This window comes from Patiria miniata, unplaced genomic scaffold (genome assembly GCF_015706575.1).
Source record: "Patiria miniata isolate m_02_andy unplaced genomic scaffold, ASM1570657v1 HiC_scaffold_16, whole genome shotgun sequence".
Lineage (NCBI taxonomy): Eukaryota > Metazoa > Echinodermata > Asteroidea > Valvatida > Asterinidae > Patiria > Patiria miniata.
This window is the reverse complement of record NW_024037054.1, coordinates 13,197,793-13,215,475: the sequence shown is the minus strand read 5'-3', so window position 1 is coordinate 13,215,475 and position 17,683 is coordinate 13,197,793. Positions and strand designations below refer to the sequence as shown.

Here is a 17,683-nt window from a genome sequence, read left to right as displayed (position 1 = left end):
TCCACAACACGCTCCTTTGAGGTTGCTAAAAGTGTACATCGGTACAGCCTATAAATGTCTACACAAACAACCCCCGACCTTAGGTAATTGCTGGTAATCAATAATTGCGCTACGACCTTAACGGATGCATACCTATGTTCCCCAATACCAATGTTCCCCGAAATCCCATACCCTATAACCCTAACCCTAGCCCTAACCCTAACCATGAACACTGGTATTGGGGAACATCGGGTAGACCCCGACTTTAACAAGACATCGCTAATTCCACTGTTCTTGATAAAGCTTTACTAATCAACGTGTGGTCATTGTTGAAAATGACACATAGGCCTACAGTTTCTTATCCTCTTTTTATAGTTAATGTACAACTCGTGATAAGTCGGATGGCGACTGTATATACTGGCGCGGAGTGCCTCGTCCATCCACATATGTTATACGGATGGCGACATCAACATGTTTACAACGAATATTAACCTGGACGTTCAGTGCTGGGTCACAGTAATCGGTAGGACATTGAGGACCAAATACAACAAAAGAGACCTTCGCATGGGGCATTTAACACTTTGAATTCTGCTATTGCTAAAAACTGGTAGGCGCCACACGCCTGCAGTGTTCTCAACTTCTCATATCATTAACAGTTTTCCTTTCGTGCCTAGAGCTCTTAGTTTTCACACATGCAGCATATCGAGAGTCCTCAATCAATCAACCGTTCAAACGAGAGTCCTCCATCAATCCAATATTCAACTACCGCGAAAACTACCAACAACATATTGCTTGCAGCAAAACTAGTGTACTTTTTACCCTCAACATTTCCTAAGAATATTAGAGTAAACTGTATACACACGTACATAATTATACAACGGCAGGGCATAACGTTTAATTCTAATCAAGCGGAATAATTGTCATTGGAAAACGTACAACAAATATTGTGGACCGGACTCGTGTGATCAAGTCAAAACTAAACAAGATAATATCTCCGTCAAACTGCATGTACCAATGATTTGGGCGGGGGATATACCTGGCTATGTATTATGTTGGGTCACCGTTCAAACATGTATGTCCGCGTATGAGTTTTACGCCAAGGTATTAAAATATCATATCTTATCGGTATTACACGGAAGGAAATGTTGTTGAGATTAAATTAATTTGGTGAAATTAGCCCACTGCTTAGTGCCGCCCCCCAGAAAAAACCCCAAACCCAAATTTGGAGCGTTTCCAGTCCGATTCGCCGGATCACTTGCCCTTCGAACATCTACTAACTCTCAAACTCAAAGAGATTATTGATGCTTTTGTTCCTGTTTCCCCCCCCCATACCCAAGGGGCATATAAATCCAGGCAAAGATTATAATTTTCAGCGTTGGAGTCAACACTGTAGTCAACAAGTCCCTTTCCGGATCCCAAACTAAACTGAAAAGATTGCGACCCTTTAATATCTTAAATTCAACCTTTGTTAGCGAATTAATCGGTTGATCGGTTCCCAAATGAACGTAAAGGGCCTTCTCATTCGTACAGTAGTTGTGATTTTGTGGGGTTTACATGCAACTACCTCTGGTATTTTATTTCACAATGCATAGTTCCGTCTTTCCCAATTGGCAACCCTATAACCTAGACTCCCCTGGCAGTTCCTCGTGGTGACTAAAGATATAGTTGATTTTAAGACCGGTAATTTGTTATCAATGGGCAAATAGATGCATTTCCCCAATTCTCAAACCTTCGGCTCCATTAATTTCCTTCAATTAATTAATGAGGTCAATGATTACTCATTGAAATTATTTTATGACATTGTTACTGATGGAGCAAAACGGTAACTGTATACACGTACGTGTTAAGTTCCACCCTATGTAGGACCTACATGTAAAACATGCGGCCTATGCCCTGCTTTGTATGATTCATGTGAACGAGAAATGAATTAGAGTGTCAATAATAATTTCGGGGTCGCTAAGTGGTGCGATGTATTAAACGTAAAACTCTTTCAACAAGCACTCATTGTATTTAACGGGTGGCGTTTACTTTTTGCAGAGTTCGATTTTCGTCACTTAGTGATGAATGCGAACAGCGTTGCTGGCCGTGCTACCGCGCTAAATCAAACACGAAATACATTATAATGATGTGTGTTCAAAGGTTTACGACTTTTGGGAACCTGTTGCGAACTAGATGCCTTGGAACCTCTTGCTGCCAATTGCTGCTGCAGCAGTGTGACCACTGTAAGGAAATTTCAGGCTAGCCTTAACTTGGTTGTGCCAGGCGAGATTTATACCAGTCTGTATACCTGAGAAAGAATGTGTCCTATACCGTTCCACGCTTTAGATGCATTCTCGATTCTCTGAAGTTAAAACTATAGCAGTCTGGAAACTGGATCATTTTCTAAGCTCACGTAGATTGACAAACTAAAGTTTGAATCAACGACGACGAAGTGCACGTTTGGAGAAGCAGGCTTTCTCTCTCAACATAATCGTATATCAAAAGTGGACTTGACGGACAGTTATATGTGTATTGGGTAGTAAACCAAGTTGCAGCTCCATCGGAAGTCCTGTTTACTAGGCAATGCAGCACCATATGGCGGCTTTATCCAATGCTTCTTGGGAGGACGACGACATTGACAATCGTCTTCGCGGCGGTCAGTAAAAAAAATCTTCACTTTCAATCAACGGATTCCTTTTATTTTAAATGGCACTCTGCACTCGTGGAAGAATTATTAGGCTGTAATGGTATTTAATCCTACCCATGTAGCAGTAGACGCCTTTTATTTTCTATAATAATGTGGTAATGAAGCCAACGACGAATGGAACTTATATGGATAGTAGACAACGAAGAATTACGTATTCATTAAATAGTTTAGAGGAGGGGGGAAAACCCCAAGTTCTGGGTCAAATCCACGGCATAATAGCTACGGACTAGACATCCAATGCAGATGTTAGTCTGGGTGGGATGATATAAGGTTGCGTAGGTCGGAAGACTAGACGATTTCAACTGAGCGAACCTCCATACGTGAAGATTTGAATTCGGGGTGCCTGCCTATGACGTAGTAGCCGATCTGGAATCACTCAAAAAGTTCCTTGTAGGTGTAAACACAGTGGCAGATACCTATTTTCTTGGCTGAAGTTTTTAAAATATTGTCTCCGTGTGCACTTGGACCCAGTTAAGCTATAACTAAACAACATATATCTGTTCGTTGCAACAGGGTCCAACACTGCAGACTAGAAAAGGATATTAAAAACCGGAGATGCTTGCCGAGTTCCAACCATACGAGAATTGGGTATAGGAAGATTCTTTAGCAAACAAGTCCACCATCAATCGTGCCATCGCCTTACAACCGATCCTTTGGGAGAGTAGGTCGAGGTATAACCAGCAGGGTTGTCTAGATTCCCTCTTTGACTTGTGCCATTTTCTTTTCATTTCATCCGCAGAGGCAGCTGAACAGAAGGCTCAGTTTCTTCTACTGGTCCGGAAGCTACACACCCACTACCAGGAGCAGCTACACGCCACCCTGGTCTGCACCAGCAAGTTTGACAAGGCCGTGCGATACTTCATCAAAGCTCTCCGACGGATCAGACCTGAGCAGGTAGGTAATGGTAGGCCTATAATGATGAGACCCAACCCAACAACATGGGGCACAAATCACCAGAGCTATCATTTTGCGTATTAAACTGGTCGCGCATGATGAGAAGATTCTTCGGGAAATCAGAAGGAACAGTCAACCTTTGTACCCAGACAATACCAACAGTTGTAATATTAAGATGCCCAACCCAGCGACCTCAGATCATTATGTATAGCAATTGATTGTACTTCCAAGAAATATTAAACGCACAAATGGATGAAAAAGTCCCAAGACAAGATTACAGAGTTTCAAAGTATTCTACCTGCATCAATTCAAGCTGCACAAACCGAACAAATGGCGATTCGGTTGTCATAGTTTTACAATTATTTTTCTCTAATTATTTTATAGAAATACGGTGTAGTATTTCTATAATCGTGTTACTTGATTTTAGTAACAAGGGATGCACACAAAGGTTTACTCGTGCCTATCCACGATATAAAAAACCATGGTCTTCCCACTAACACATGAAGGTCTCTGCAGTTTTTAATGGAGTTTTATGGCCTCAAGATGAAGGTTCCCACCTCATTTAAGTTGGAACTTGTATTTGAACAAAGAATTGAACTAGCTACATTTTTCAAAATTGCTTTGGTTTTTATAGGACTCTATTCTAGTCGAGTACAGGTGCGTCGTTGAGGAAAGTATCGCCCTTTTGCCGCTAAACTTGAACACACTTACAAAACAGTGGTATAACCTGTATAATCAATAATCAAAGTTATCGCCGTTTTAATAATTATAGGCAAGAACCACTTGTCAGTTACTGATTTTAGCGTTGGGTTATAATAGCGTAAGTAATACCTTGCATGACATGCAGAGAATCAAAACGCGCTCGTGTTTGGTCAGTAAGTGATTTTGTGAGATTTTGAAGCAATACAAAATGCTATAAAATTAAAAAATCGGCATCCCGCACTTGCCAAACCTTGAACCACTTGCCGAACCTTTAAAACATTTTACCACTGTGACGGATACTTGTGAAAGTTGACGAATGTATTTTCTTACTTTTTTGACAAAACAATCAAAGAAAAAACTTTGTTACCGGTTAAAGAAAACATTTGATTGATTATACGTACCTACCGGCAGGTCCAGTGTTTCTCCTCTCTCCGGATGCTGGAAGATTGCATTTCATCCTGGACCTTCGATGAGACAATTGACCTTCCGGCCATCGACCTCCGTTCCCTGCTGAAAACCTTCCTAAACAACCTCCACAACTTCCGGCTCCTCCGTCAGCACGTCAAGATGAACGTCTACCACACGCTGCGTCAGCTGCCTGAGGAGATGGAGAACCAGCGGCAGCGGCGGACCAGGGAAGACCTGGAGGTCATCCTGACCACGTGGTCCAATCTGACTAATCGGGACACGGACCTGACCAAGTTGGACCACCCGAGCGTGGACGCTTTGCCCGAAGAGTACTTTGAAGGGCCAGAGGAGCGGCAATTCTACCGTGGCTTGCTGAGCATCATACCCAAGCTGACGGACCTTGTGAACAGGACAGACTTCTTGCTGTTGAAATATCAGATGGGAAATTCATGATGATTTTTTACTTTTGAATGTTACTTTATAATCATCGATCTATCTAAACGTTTCGACCAATTATGGCGCCGAATGGACAGGGATGTCAGATGATCACTGAATTGAAGCTGAAAGGTCCTAAAACGTCATAAAATGGGTTCATAACAACAATGACTTGCCTTCTAATTTGAAATTGTCCTAAACCAGTATCCTGATTCGATACCGCAATTGGCTGGAAATGGATTTATATTGTGTACTTGGTATTGATCAGTGGCGTAGCCAGGAATTTTTCAGGGGGGAGGGGGGGGGGGGCTGGGGGGCGGATGGACCATTTCATGGGGGGGGGGGGCGTCATGTAGATCAATTATAATTTTTTTAGAAACTCAAAATCTCAGTGGGGGGGGGGGGGGGCGACTGGGGGGGGGGAGGGGCGACAAGGTTTCATGGGGGGCTGTCGCCCCCCCCCCCACGCCCCCCGTGGCTACGCCACTGGTATTGATATTCAAAACGTGCAGTACGTGTTTTTCGCGATCATTCGTCCACGCATTCTCGAAAATATACATTTCCTTTCCAATTTGTTAATATTAATACGACGTGATACTGCATGTTGTCTCGTTAAGATCGTTACAGTTTAAAATCGTGTTTTCGTTACTCACACCATGCTCGCGCTGCGACGAATTGATTCTGCTTTTACACCAGACACCGCATATAAAAACAAACGCAAATGTAACGCACAGGCAGGCAGCAGACTATTCCTCATTTGCATACGTGTTCAAAAATCTTTCACATGCAAATGATCCAATACCAGGGTGAGAGAGCAGGTAGTGGTGGGCGCGTACTGCTCGACCCCCTGGGGACGAGGTTGGGCGAAATCCGCCTGTCGGAAAAATCGTGTGTCCGTCGACAAAAAAGCAGGAATGAAGAGCGCCACCTAATGTCCGATAATTTTCATGATCCCGTCCGCTTTGAAAACAACCCCTCTTGAAAGATGTCATTCATCCCCTTATAAATCTTAAATGCATTGGGGGGAAGAACATGGGGGTAGGGAAAAAGGTATCCCTGGACGGAAGCTCAGGTTGGCAGTGATAGCCAGTGGAAAATTGAGATCAACTGAAGGCTGCTCCAAAATAATTCGCGAATCTGAACAAGTGATCAGAAATTGCATTTAATCAAAAATGACCCACTCCATATTTTATTGTCATGATTTGAACAGATTTGCTTAAAATTTTAAAGGGTGAGAAGCGCTTTCTAACTACATGTACCTTGTCTTGTGTTTTCTTAAGTGGCCCTTGTCCAGTGTGAAGTTTAATTTGAAGCTTAATAGTATTTTTTCATATGCTTTGGCCGATTGCCCTAAAATTTTGCAGGAATTGGTTGGCCAATTCTGTAGAACCTAATGCCGTCATTTGGTTGCGCTGCTGCCACCACAAGATGGTATATTACTATATCACAGCACACTTTTGTTCGAAAAATAGTTTTGTTGGGTATCTTTCTTTCGTTCGTCATGTTTAACTTTAGCTGCATAAAGGCAGCTGTTGAGCGGGTGTGGCGAGTCAGACCAAACTGAGTCAGAGTCTCTCTGCAGCGCTCGCATGAAAAACTCGTCGATGGTGACGGCGTGGATGTTGACTACCTGCTGCAAGAGGATACCCGATTGCCTGACTTCTGGTTCTTGTCTTCGCAGAGACGCTTGGCGAGGCCTTTGGTTGTCTGACAAGAAAAGAAGATGGCGTCATGGGCGTCGCCAGGATTTTTTCTAGAGGGGGGCAAATTTTTTTTTTTTGGCCAAAAAATGCTTGTATTTCTCAACACATTCTCGATTTATCAGTTTTAGAGGGGGGCAGGGACATTTTGCCCCCCCCCCACTCATTAAATTTACACCGCTTTGTCTTCGCGCCTCTTTTTCTTTTCTTTTTTTTTCTTTTCTTTTTCTTCCTTTTTTTTTTGTTTTTTTGTTGCTATTCCGGGGGGGGGGGGGCAAGTGCCCCCCTTGCCCCCCCCTTCGCGACGCCCATGGATGGCGTACTTTGTTTGCTAACGCTGTACGAATTCGGAAAGTTTTTCGCATCTGTAAATCCGTAACCCAATGTCAGCATATATTGCTCAGCTTTAGTTTGAACTCGTCATCCATCCTTTTGTACAATTTCTACATTAAGTTGTTTTCAAATTTGGTACAAACGTTCTTCGGGTCAGTTAATTTCCTTCTATAACACAGCTTTTAAAACCCAAATAATGTCACCACTACAGAGCTCTATACCTACTTTTTCTGGAGGTGAGGGGGGGGGGGGGGATGTGGCAAATCATTTTTCGTGACCTTGCCCTAAAATATGAATTTGAGGAACTATTAAAAAGGTTTTTTTTTAAGGGGGCACCGCATTTTGACCCCCTAAGGGGCCCTGGTCCTGATGATAGGGGAAATGGATAAACAATTGCATCTAGAGTGGTCGTGTAACTCTATCAAATGTGTGTATAAAGTGTATGACCTTGAAAAAATGGGTGAAAAAATGAATTACTATCGGCTAAGTAATGAAAATCAAATCTGAAGAAAAAAACGGGATGATAATAAACAATTCAACTTAAACACCTTTTAATACTCCCAATCGACTACGAGCGAGCCCTGAATCAACTCGATAAAATGACAAAAAACACCGTCTTTAAATTTCTTGAAAAAAAAAACAACTGTTGACCATTTTTATTATGAACTGAGACATACATGTATGTACATTTACAAAATTTTACAAACGGAGTATGTTCATTGACATGGATCTCAACTTAAAACTTTAATGTACATCACTGATATTACAATAGGGTATTATTAGCTATCGTTTTTAAGTAAAGCAAACAAAAAATCTGACAGTATGTTAACTACACTGTCCATAAAATGTGAAAATGCCCCACTTGTAGGCCTATCCATAGAAATCTTAAAAACTTCGTTTAATCATGGAGCTATAGCGCCATGGTTTAATGCAGACAAATTCACACATTTAGAATGACAACACACTGAGCTTGTCACAAGATTTGTGGGTGTTTTCTGTGTTGAATAATTTCAATATTAGGTCAGGAATAAACACGCAACCAGTTATATCATGTCCACACAGATACTGCGTTACTGGAGTATATAAATCCCATTACCAATGGCAAATCGATATTGTCAGTAGGGTCTAGATTGTATTTGTGAAAAACTTTGCAGAATCTTGAAAAATAGTGTCCAGATTTTGGGGGCCAAAGGGGGCCATGGCCCCCCCCCCAAAAAAAAACGAAACCAATTTTTTTTTTTTCTATGTGACATCGCAATAAAGGCAGGCAATGCGTACACCACCATCTTTTCCTCAAAAAAACATTAAAGTGGTCAGAAATTGCCTCAGATCGCACCACAGAGCATCTAGAATCCAAAATTTTTTTGGGGCCCTTAGGTGGGCCCCGAACCCCACGCTGTAATTTTTTTGACCAACTTTTTTGGGGACCAAAATTTTGTTGGGCCCCTCCAAAATTGTGTTCTCGATCCGCCCTTGAATTGGGTTGGATTGTTTGGGTTGGTTGGGGTTTGGTTTGGTTCGGTTGGGTTGTTTTGGCTTGGGTTGTAAAGGGCTGGGTCTGGTTGGGTTGTGCTGGGTTGGGTTAGGTTGGTTTGGGTTGGGTAGAGTTGGGTGGGGCTGGGGTTTTCCGTTTTCATTTTGGATGGTGTTTTAACTGATCTGGCAAACTATTTATCACCTGCACTACATTGTGTTACATTATATTTACTCCCTGATGAATCCATACAAGTGCTCCTGGGGGCATTGGACGGTACAGGGACTAAGGGGAACATCACGCAGGGTGGGTTAGGATGGTACAGGGACTATGCAAAACAGTTTATACGACAACATAGAAGTTGTCTGGAGTGTTCCTGATCTGAGTCAGCACCGAGATCCATCCCAGTTCCTTCAGGGCATCGTTCAACTTCTCCAGTGTTGCTCCCTTCCCCTCCTGCCGTCTCCACAGGTCCAAGGTGTGGAACACCTGGTGCTGGAGATCCTCAGGTTCGCTGGCCTTGATCTGTGCCAGCTGGGCCTCTGTCAGTCCCAGCTTGAGGCCGAGCTCTGGATAACGCTGGCCAATCAGGGTGGAGATGGTCAGGATTTTGCGATCGCACATCACACCTGGAGGGGAGACGTTTAGATATCAAAATGGGGGGACTGGGCAACAGATGTCATAAGTAACAAAATGTTCCTGTATCTATGTCTGTGCATATTTAAGATAAATGCCACTATGTCTGAAATGACACAATTCAGATAAATTAACCAAGAAAAAGAAAAAGAGTAAGAAAAAGTGGAATACAGCAAAATATGGAAAACTATTACCAATTTGATAACAGTTTGCGTCAAGACATGTTTGAATAAAGAATAGTACTTAAGTAGGATGACTGTATCTACATACTCATGCTGCAACTTACTAGTGTGCGGAAGAATTTTTGAACATTTTGAAGAATTTTAAATTGACGTGTTTCAATGCTTACCCACCTTGCTATTCCTGTTTTTATACTGATCGATCATCACAGTCATTTTTTTTCATGAAATGGCTAGCTTAAAAAATACCCCCAAAGACACAGTGATTGATTTACACATTTCTTTAAAAAGCAGTTCAAAAACTATCCATGCAGGGCAGAGTTTTACTTGTACGGTGCAGTATTCACGGTGATGTTAATTAATTACATGTACTTACCATTCACATCGTAAATAGAAGCACACGTGCGCGGCATCTTGTGTTAACTTCAATTCAACCTCAAATTATATCTCTGCAATGAAAAGCCGAGCAGTTAGCATCCACGCCTTAAATTCCTTTAAATAATTAGGTATTTTTTTTCAAAATTCCCGTCGCGTCAGTCACACCCGTGGTCACATCACTTCCGCAGTTCCGATGCTTTGTTTACAAGTGGCATGCCAACACGATCATACTGCCAAAATGAATGGCGCCCTCAAGAATCAATCTTAATTATTTTCTTCAAGAAAAAAAATGCGCATTCCGCATTTCTGATAAAACATTACCAATAAACAGCCAAATTGAGTTGACACACCTACAAATTGTTATACTACTGATGATCCCACTAAAGTGGTCAGCTTGGTTGGACACAAAACCAACAAAAAAACAAATACTATCGATGTTCTCAGCACGGCGATCATCGATCTGCATGCAACACTAGTTAGAGGGCGCTACAACTAAATAACGGTCGTCTGCAGATATAGATAGACGTGTGGGCCGCGCCCGCATGCATGTAGTCCATGAGCTGTCAATGTACGACAATCCAGCATGATCATTGTGATGAGCTACCGAGAACTTTTTGAAACAGCATCGGGCATATACACTTGCAGGCAGGACTGGGACTTAGAAACATTACAGGTACAACTTAAGGTTGTATGGTATTTAGAGAGAAAAGGAAAATTGGCTACTCTTCATACCTCAAAATGATTTGTACTTGTTGTAGGCTATACCGGCTTCTTTCCATATTGCTACGTACATCAGTACATTTATACATGTTGTAGTGTAGGCCTACATATGCATGAAATGCAACAACACATTGCAGCTGTGACTGTGTTAAAGGGAAAATACAACATTTGCAAACATCAAAAAATAAAACTACCAAATCATTTTGAAATACCTTGCTGGACTGTTAGTGAATGACAGTGTAAAGCATCCTGTAAAATCATGGCACCTGGTATACTGTCATTTTCAAGAAAAATTGTATTTTTGTATCAATTTCCAACGCTGATCGGCCGATCAGCGTTGGAAAAAACTGGCTTTTTTTTTCAAATACTGGCCCCAATTGACCATCGCACTTGTTTGCAATCGATTACAAACCTATGAACGGGTACGAGCCAGCTACACTGGTTCCCTGACCTTACAATTCCCCAATGTATGTAAACTGCTCTGTTTCTTCTTATATGGAGTCAGGGAACCAGACTACAGGAAAATGATTGTTTTTCTTGGTTTTTATAGCATTTTCGAACCCAAAACCTCAAAAAAGTCAGTGTAACTATATTTGCTATATATTTCCAACCTCCCAATTCCATCCATTTCTGAAAATTACAGTAAAAGCAAATGATGTATATTCCCTTTAAAGGGAATAGGCCTATATAACATTTGCAAACATCAAAAAACAAAACTACCAAATTATTATGAAATACCTTACTGGACCATGTGGACTGTATAATGACAGACGTACTAAAGCATCCTGTAATATCATGGCACCTTTTTTTTCTAAGACGGTCGTTTTGGAAAATGGGTCGGGCGGCCACTTTGGAAAAAAAAAGGGCCTCCTCCTTCCTTAAAGGCAGGAGGCTAAACATCTTCTTTTTTTTTATTTGGCCATGTGGTTTAGAAGCACACTGAACATGCTGAACTGGACAAAGAAATTAAAGACATTCCTAGCACACAGATGTCTAATTCGTACATGACCGGGTAATGCTGGGCATTGTCGGGTAGGCCTACGACCCGCTCACCTTTTAAGTTTTTAGAATGGTGCAAACATGACAAATTAATCTTAATTTTTTTCTCAGACAACAATTCTCTGCGAGTTTTCTCCTGAAAGGTTTTAATGGCATAGACTTGAAAATTTGAACATGCGCTGTATATCGACCCTGATCTAATCCCGAGTGGTGCATTATTAATGTGCCTATCAAAGAGAGACTTTTGAGATGGTGGTGGCAGCAAACACATCGGTCTTTTCAATTGTTTACGTCGTGTTATAAGCTAAAGCACGCATGCTCAACATGATGCAAACAATGGAAAAGGCCTGGTGTGTTTGCTGCCCCAGAGGAATCAAATTACAAGTGATTTTAAATGAAAAAGTAACCAACTTCATTCATAACTCTTGAACAAAATAATCACTCATGATCATATTGTAAAATATAGACAGAAGCCTCAAAATCAAAAACCAACCAAATTTCTTCTAATCTCCCAATCACCCTGCATTTGTAACTCAACAAATGCAAATGTCTAGTTTTCCATGTGATTTCTGAGGAAGTAGGCCTAATTTTAGCATTTGTTGTGTCAATTCAACCAAAACATTGTGTAAATTCGACACTTTCAGGGCTGTAAAAGTGTAAGCCGAGAAACAGGCAACAATGCTATAGCATGTTATATTGGCAATTTAGGAAACGTCTTCATGCTATAAATTACAAAACTTTTTCTTGTGTTTCAAGTTCAAGTGTGGTGGACAGGATTACCTTTGTCATGGCAGCGTTTCATCGGTTGTTTGTATACGGAACTCTTAAACGGGGACAGCCCAATGCTGAGCAGTTTGGTCCTAAGAACGGTGTCGCCAACTACATAGGCCAGGCTCGGACGGTGCAGAAATGGCCCCTTGTGATAGCATCGCAGTGCAACATTCCATATCTTCTGGACAGGGAGGGGATTGGAAATGTACGTTTTATTTATTAAGCCCGATATTAATTAGCAAATCGGTGATTTAGTATTTGTAAAAAAAATGCATCCCTGTCTATACATTGTATATGCAAGCTAATTTGTGAGCTAATAAGTCTTGCCAGCCTGATACCTTCCGTATAGTTGTTGTATATAGTTTAATTATTTCCCCTTATTATTTTATGATGACATCCATAAGCTGCAACACATATCCAGCAATATCACAGTCATGTCCATCACAATTGAATCACAGGTCAACTCGCGAGTTAATCGAGTGAGCCCATAGGTCAGGCAAAAAAAATTGTCGGTCTCTGATCAACGCGCGCGTAGATTTTGATCGTGCACGTCAATGGTTTTTTCCCCAAAATTGTCTGCGCTAGCTACAACAGCGCCCTTTATTGCTTGCTGCACCGCCTTAAATGTTCTTGGGCAGCTCATACCCAGTGATAGATCCAGTACGAGGTTCATGTTGAATGAATGATAGTAGACCGTGGGTACGAAGTTGCTGCCAGCTGATCAACAACAATGGCGGCCAGTCAATCGACACGTTGTGACAGCTGTACAATCCAAGCATGAAAAAAAAAGGCCAAAAAACCCCCAAAAAACCCCCGCATCGCCGTATCAATTCTGGAACTTTGGACTGATCAGAGACCGACTTTTTTTTTTTGGCCTTACAGGAGATAAATACATGTAACGACAAAGGAAAGCTTTGATTGTGATTGCAATATTATTGACAACTGTAATGACTTGTAACAACTTGACTGCACAGTGGCATAAATCTTATAAGAAATGGTATAGGCCTATACATGTACATGTACATGTACATGTATGTCTCTCTTTCAACATTTTCTCCCCCTACCCCTTCACTTAAGATGGAATTTTTTTATATAAAACATAAACGTTACATTGTTGCCTCACACCCTCCAAACCATTTGACTCTTTTTCCCCCCAGAACATAATAGGTGAAATATATGAAGTAGATGATAAGATGCTACAGCACTGTGACGTCTTTGAGAGTTGTCCGCAGTACTACCAGAGGACAACCATTCAGGTGCAACTCATTGAGGATAGTGCAGGGTCAAAGGTTGAGGGCAACATAGACGACATCTTTGTGTATGTCCTGCGGGACTTCAAAGACTTCATGTTGGAGTTGCCGCAGTATGAATGTTACGATAGCTGTGGTCCCCACGGGTTAACGTACAGGTCGAGGTATGAGCGACTGAGGGAGTATGCTAATCATAGATTAGAAGTGATGAAAGAAAAGGCTTAAAGAGTTTCTATGCAATATGGACTCTTTGCGGATCAGAAGGTGGCACAGTGCAGAGAGGTCAAGCATATATGGGGCACACTGCATGCATGTATGAACTAGGACTACAGGTGCATTTTGGAATAAATTAGTATTCGATTATTCCAACTTGGACTTCATCAAATATTCAATTTCAAAATGCAATATTAAAGTTAAACATACACCAGCCTAAACTGCCCTCGATTGGGACTTGAATGCACCCACACTTGTCGAAAAATTGATAAAGAGCTTATTGAACTAAAAATAGAAAGAACAGGTAGTGAAATGTTTCGGATATTTGACTAATATCAGAGAAGAAATGTTGAGATAATTGTCATGGAAGCTGTATGTGAAGCTCTCATGGAAATTATGTGTGAAAATGGCTTTCAACAAAGGGTCGCACTTGACAAACAATGTAACTATGCAACCTGTGTGATTAAAATAACATTGTGGATGTCTTTCATCACCTCTTGAATGTTTTGAAGATCTGAACTGGAAATTCAGTTGATGATTGAATACTTGAATATTCAGCATACATGTATTTGGCACAGCCCTAGCATGAACACTGGTTTGTGTACATATTAAGCAAAATATTTGGAGAGGGCGTTAGGCGTGTATGTTCCGGCAGTGATTAAGTGCCTCTTATATCTACCTCTTTGTCACCATTGAGGGGTACTTGTGCACTGATTGAGAGTCCATTGCCACTAACAGTGGCTTTCTGAAATATCCACTGGGCTTGCATTAGCTTAACAATCAATGTGTTTGTTATATGCCCCAACTAGATCATCAGTCCCAACTGCAGTTGGGATGGCCCAACTTAGGTTGTGCCTGTCCAAACTAAAGTGTTCCAACGGGAGCACGTACATTGTAAGTCGGGACGGTCCCAGCTTAACTTGGGATCGTGGTACGTTGGGACATAACATGTTCACTGCCAGATTATACTGCAGCAGTGAAAGTAAATCCACTTTATTTAATAGAAAAAATTATAATGAATATTGAAATGGACGGTTCCATTTTTCATTTTAAACCTTCAGAAGCACTGTGCCTGCAGTAATTCAGATACTGTCTAAATTACTTTCCATGTTCATGCATATTCAACTTGAAGACAGTTTTACAACAGTGAGGCTGTTTCAGGTTTTTCTTTTTACCCGTGCGTTGTACTTTTTTTGCTGTTGTTGCAGTTTCTATAGTATCCACAGAAGTACTTTTTATAGTGTATTTATATTATGTGAACCCACAGTACATTGTACTCTTGAGATAATATCAGTCACAAGAGCATTCAATTTCAATTTCATATTCAGAATCAAAATATAATTTTTTTAAATGAAAATCCTCAATTTTTTTCTCTTCCATCAGCACTGATGACATATCAAGTCCTGATGAAATCTAATTCGACAATGCAGTATGTGCTTAAACTGACACAGTTTGTCTAACTTGATCGCAATGGATAAAATTGAAATGTATACTACTCATTATTCATATAACGTACTGCCTTTCTGTTTTTTATGAGACACATTTAAGAGGATCTTTTGGAGGTTTTAATATGTACATGAACTTATATATTTAATTCAAAATAGTTTCTGTTAGTTTTTCCATAAAGTGTTGCTGGTATTGGCAACAGTGTTACCAGCAAGATGCTTCTCTGCATAACATAATTTGAAGATTGTTGAGCAGATTGGTATTTGGAATCTGGGAAACTTACAAAAGATATGAATTTGGTTGAGTAAAGTTTTACAAAATTAACCCCTGTTTACAAACATTGTTTATTATATCATGTCTGTAACAAAATACACTGTATTAAAAAAATTGTATATTTTTCCTCAGGTACATGTATATAAATTCTCACGACGGTATGTTTGGACATTCTATGAAAAGCAAAATTCTATGAATGAGTGATATGCACAAAAGGTCACTGAGAAAAGTGCCATGCAGCTTTGTGAAAATATTAAATTGGATGTATTTTACAAAATGTTAATAATAATATAACAAATATTCAATCAAATGTTTCTATATTTGGACAGAGGGCTATTCATGTGTACTTTTGTTATTTTTTGTTTGACTGATTCACCATTTTACTGCTAAGCCACTGTTTGATACTCAGGATGTTTTGTCTTATAATTCTTACAACAAAAGAAACGGGTCATATCAGTGTCAGCCTAAGAATAAAGTGTAAACTTACACAAGTACAGTGTACATGTACTTTTTTTGAGTGTCGGAAAAGAAACTGTTTTTAGTCTTTACTGAGAATAATAAATCTTCACTGAGATTTAAAATAAAAGGAAAACCAACTTATTCAAAGCAAGCATGTCTTATTAATTTCATCATATGGCGACCACTGAGAAAAGTGCCATGCAGCTGTCTGAAAATATTAAATTGGATGTATTTTACAAAACGTTAATAATAATAATATTACAAATATTCCAAACCATGTTTATATATTTGGACAGAGGGCTATTCATGTGTACTTTTGTTATTTTTTGTTTGACTGATTCACCATTTTACTGCTAAGCCACTGTTTGATACTCGGGATGTTTTGTTTTATAATTCTTACAACAAAAGAAACGGGTCATATCAGTGTCAGCCTAAGAATAAAGAGTAAACTTACACAAGTAAATGTACATTGTACTTTTTTTGAGTGTCAGAAAAGAAACTGTTTTTAGTCTTTACTGAGAATAATCTTCACTGAGATTTAAAATAAAAGGAAATATTCAAAGCAAGCATGTCTTATTAATTTCATCAAATGGTGACCTCAATTATTTCACACTCCCTGAAGGCCCATGTTTCATCTCAAGTGTATTGTTATTCTTGAAAAAGGGATATAAAGGGACACAATGGAATACATGTATGACTACAAAAGTGTCGGGAATAAGTTTGATTGCTGTATATTCCGTTAATTTTAATAGTGAAGTTTTATAATTGCGATGTTTGGAAACGAATCAAAGCAATTAAAATCAAACCAAATCAAATCAAAACATGAACGTACATGGCTTACTGTACTTGGCTACCGAAGGCGCGCCATTAGGGACACTGGGACCCCACAATCAGGCATACATGTACAACTTGAAAGTAATGAAAAAGAGAACATTGTAGGCTCAACAAGATTTTGCGCAATGTTTTTCAGTTTTTGGTGGGCGTAAGTGTGAAGAGGAAAACTAGAAATCGCTGATCCAAGGAAATGTTAAATGCTTGCACACAGTGGAGTTGGAGATTCTGGTAGTAAATTAAATGAGAACAGAAGTAGAGGGAAGCAGAGGTCTGCAGTACATGTATGTGGCACCCACAACTATCCAAATTGGGGGGGGGGGGGGGGGGAGGGAATGAACATGTCCCATGCCTAGTGCATGTACATGTATTTAGTAAACTTATTCATATAATACCACAGCATTTGATTCAAGTGAATGCTCAGACAAATTAGCTGTGATTTATATTCCAGTCTGTTTTATGGCATATGTTAGCCTGGCAGTTTAGCTTGCTCGCCAACAGGGGGTGCCAAAATGAGAAACGAGTCATGCCAGAAAGTGGAGTCTCTTTGACCGACTCCAACGTATCCACACTGTTGGGTTGAAAAGTAATTACTAGCTTTGGCCACATTGAATGAACATACATGTATTCGTATGCAACATGTATAACACAGTGCAAGAGTCTTCATTTTTTCCCCAAGTGCAACAGTTACACATTGTGGTGAATTTCAAATAAATGATTTAAGCAAATAACTACCTATTTTACCAATGAGATGTTGAACTTGTAACGCAAGATACAAACAGTACAATGAAAATGAAAAAAAGAAGATAATTGCGTGTATGCATGTAACAAAGGACCCCCAAATATTCAACGAGTTTTGCTTAATTTTAAATTCTGTATTATTTGTCCTTTTTTTCACACAATATAACCCAACATCC

The 17,683-nt window shown here is 40.1% G+C and overlaps 3 protein-coding genes across 4 annotated transcripts; 2 read left to right on the top strand and 1 right to left on the bottom strand.

Annotated features, from left to right (window-relative positions):
• The first annotated feature begins 2,249 nt into the window (after positions 1-2,249).
• On the top strand, positions 2,250-5,300 carry LOC119723050. Its single transcript, XM_038193532.1, has 3 exons — positions 2,250-2,614; positions 3,405-3,559; positions 4,673-5,300. The coding sequence occupies exons 1-3, from the start codon at positions 2,542-2,544 to the stop codon at positions 5,120-5,122; spliced, it is 678 nt and encodes a 225-aa protein (XP_038049460.1). The 5' UTR covers positions 2,250-2,541; the 3' UTR covers positions 5,123-5,300.
• Positions 5,301-8,581: 3,281 nt separating this feature from the next.
• LOC119723049 lies at positions 8,582-10,261 on the bottom strand. Its single transcript, XM_038193531.1, has 3 exons — positions 10,155-10,261; positions 9,803-9,875; positions 8,582-9,240 (listed from the first exon to the last, which is right to left on the bottom strand). The coding sequence occupies exons 2-3, from the start codon at positions 9,837-9,839 to the stop codon at positions 8,954-8,956; spliced, it is 324 nt and encodes a 107-aa protein (XP_038049459.1). The 5' UTR covers positions 9,840-9,875; positions 10,155-10,261; the 3' UTR covers positions 8,582-8,953.
• A 79-nt stretch (positions 10,262-10,340) lies between these two features.
• Positions 10,341-16,319, top strand: LOC119723048 (gamma-glutamylaminecyclotransferase B-like). 2 transcript variants are annotated; one of them, XM_038193530.1, is made up of 4 exons: positions 10,341-10,477; positions 12,280-12,499; positions 13,452-13,708; positions 15,141-16,319. In XM_038193530.1, the coding sequence occupies exons 2-4, from the start codon at positions 12,311-12,313 to the stop codon at positions 15,172-15,174; spliced, it is 480 nt and encodes a 159-aa protein (XP_038049458.1). In that variant the 5' UTR covers positions 10,341-10,477; positions 12,280-12,310; the 3' UTR covers positions 15,175-16,319. The 2 variants fall into 2 exon arrangements, with proteins under 2 accessions (XP_038049458.1, XP_038049457.1); XM_038193529.1 differs by having other exon boundaries at positions 13,452-16,319.
• The last annotated feature ends 1,364 nt before the right edge of the window (positions 16,320-17,683 follow it).